A 1,991-nucleotide genomic window follows, 5' to 3' on the forward strand; every position below is an offset into this window, starting at 1 on the left:
TGTAGGGGGGCGCGCCGCCCTAGCGTGTGGCCGCCTCGGCCAGCCTCTGACGCCCCCCTCTAGACTACTTAAGGGTTTCGATCTAAAAACGCGAGACGAGAAGTCGAAGTCGCCAGAAACCATCCAGAACGCCGCCACCATCGCGAAACTCCGTCTCGGGACCAGAAACTCCGTTCTGGCACTCCGCCGGGACGGGGAATTGGAGGAGATCATCGCCATCATCACCACCGACGCCTCTCCATCGACCAGCAATGTTTCCCCAATCCATGTGTGAGTAATTCCCCCGTTGTAGGCTGAAGGGGATGGTAGGGATTGGATGAGATTGGTCATGTAATAGCATAAGATTGTTAGGGCATAGTGCCTAGTGTCCGTAATTGGTACTTTGATGATATTGTTGCAACTTGTTATGCTTAATGCTTGTCACTAGGGCCCGAGTGCCATGATCTCAGATCTGAACATGTTATTGTTTCATGATGATATTCATTGTTTTATGATCTTACCTGCAAGTTGTATACACATGTTGCTATCCGGAACCCGAGGCCCCAAAGTGACAGAAATTGGGACAACCGGAGGGGAGGGCAGTGATGTGAGGATCACATGTGTTCACGGAGTGTTAATGCTTTGCTCCGGTGCTCTATTAAAAGGGGTACCTTAATTTCCACTAGATTCCCTAGAGGCCCGGCTGCCACCGGCTGATAGGACAAAAGATGTTGTGCAAGTTTCTCATTGCGAGCACGTACGACTAAATATGGAACACATGCCTATGGATTGCTTAGTACTTGGATATCGTTTTATTACTATCTGCAAATGCCCTGCTTGATTATTACATGAGTTTCTCTCATCCATGCAACGCCCGTCATCCATCTCTGTGCCTACAGTATTTTAATCATGCTGCTTACTATAATCACTACTGCTGTCTTTGTTACACTGCTGCTGTTATTTCACTACTGCTACTGCTATAAACTGTTACTACTGATAAACTCTTGCGAACAAGTCTGTTTCCAGGTGCAGCTGAATTGACAACTCCGCTGTTAAGGCTTTCAAGTATTCTTTGTCTCCCCTTGTGTCGAATCAGTAAATTGAGTTTTACTTCCCGCGAAGACTGTTGTAATCCCCTATACTTGTGGGTCTTCACACATCTCTTCACATCTCCATCATCTCTCCTGAAAATCTCTCTTCCCATCGACGTTCCGGCCCCAATGGAGCACCTCGCACGCGCCCCGGCTCCTCGATTTCGGATGTACTGCCTCACGGCCGAAGGGATGTACTTCAAGATCACTGTCACTCTCCGTGCATCAAGGGTGGAGAAGTGGATCCGCGCCGTCAAAAGGGACTTTCTCGACGCCACACCAATCAAGTTTGTCGGCTTGGACTACGAGTTCACCAACCCTCGCGAGGGTAATCAGCGCGCCGTCATCCTTCAACTCTTGGTGGCGACCGAGAATTTGATCTTCCAGATTTGTTGGGCTGATGAAGTGCCACAAGTTCTCGAGGATTTCTAGCATGACAAGACCATCAAATTCTGCGGAGCGGCTATCGGCAGAGATGTGGAAGAGTTCCTACGGTATTGATATTACTTCTGCGTTCGACCTCCAAAAGATACTCCCGAACCCCACCAAAAATCTCATTCCGAGTCCGTATGAACAATGCATATATTATTTGATAATAATAATAATAATAAAGTGAATAAAACAAAATTATTTCATATTCAAATTCCTCACATTTTTCTAATAATAATGCATATATTATTTGTCCAATTGCGGTTTACAAATTTAAATATATTAATTATTTGGCCATAATATATTAATAAATCATATGTTATTTCATAATAATAATAATAAATTAATAAAAATAAAATTATTTCACATTCAAATTCCTCACGTTTTTCTAATAATAATGTATATATTATTTGTCCAACTGCGGTTTACATATTTAAAGATATTAATTATTTGGCCATATTATATGAATAATGCATATATTATTTTTCTAAT

At 43.2% G+C, this 1,991-nt stretch overlaps 1 protein-coding gene across 1 annotated transcript; it reads left to right on the forward strand.

The window, feature by feature from the left end:
* The first annotated feature begins 1,199 nt into the window (after window positions 1-1,199).
* LOC127321200 (uncharacterized) lies at window positions 1,200-1,502 on the forward strand. Its single transcript, XM_051350242.1, has one exon. The coding sequence runs from the start codon at window positions 1,200-1,202 to the stop codon at window positions 1,500-1,502; it is 303 nt and encodes a 100-aa protein (XP_051206202.1).
* Window positions 1,503-1,991: the final 489 nt, after the last annotated feature.

The sequence above is a fragment of the Lolium perenne genome, chromosome 6, assembly GCF_019359855.2.
Source record: "Lolium perenne isolate Kyuss_39 chromosome 6, Kyuss_2.0, whole genome shotgun sequence".
Taxonomy (NCBI): Eukaryota; Viridiplantae; Streptophyta; class Magnoliopsida; order Poales; family Poaceae; genus Lolium; species Lolium perenne.

Coding starts and splice junctions, on each gene's coding strand:
- LOC127321200 (XM_051350242.1), top strand. CDS start 1,200: ATGGAGCACCTCGCACGCGCCCCGGCTCCTCGATTTCGGATGTACTGC.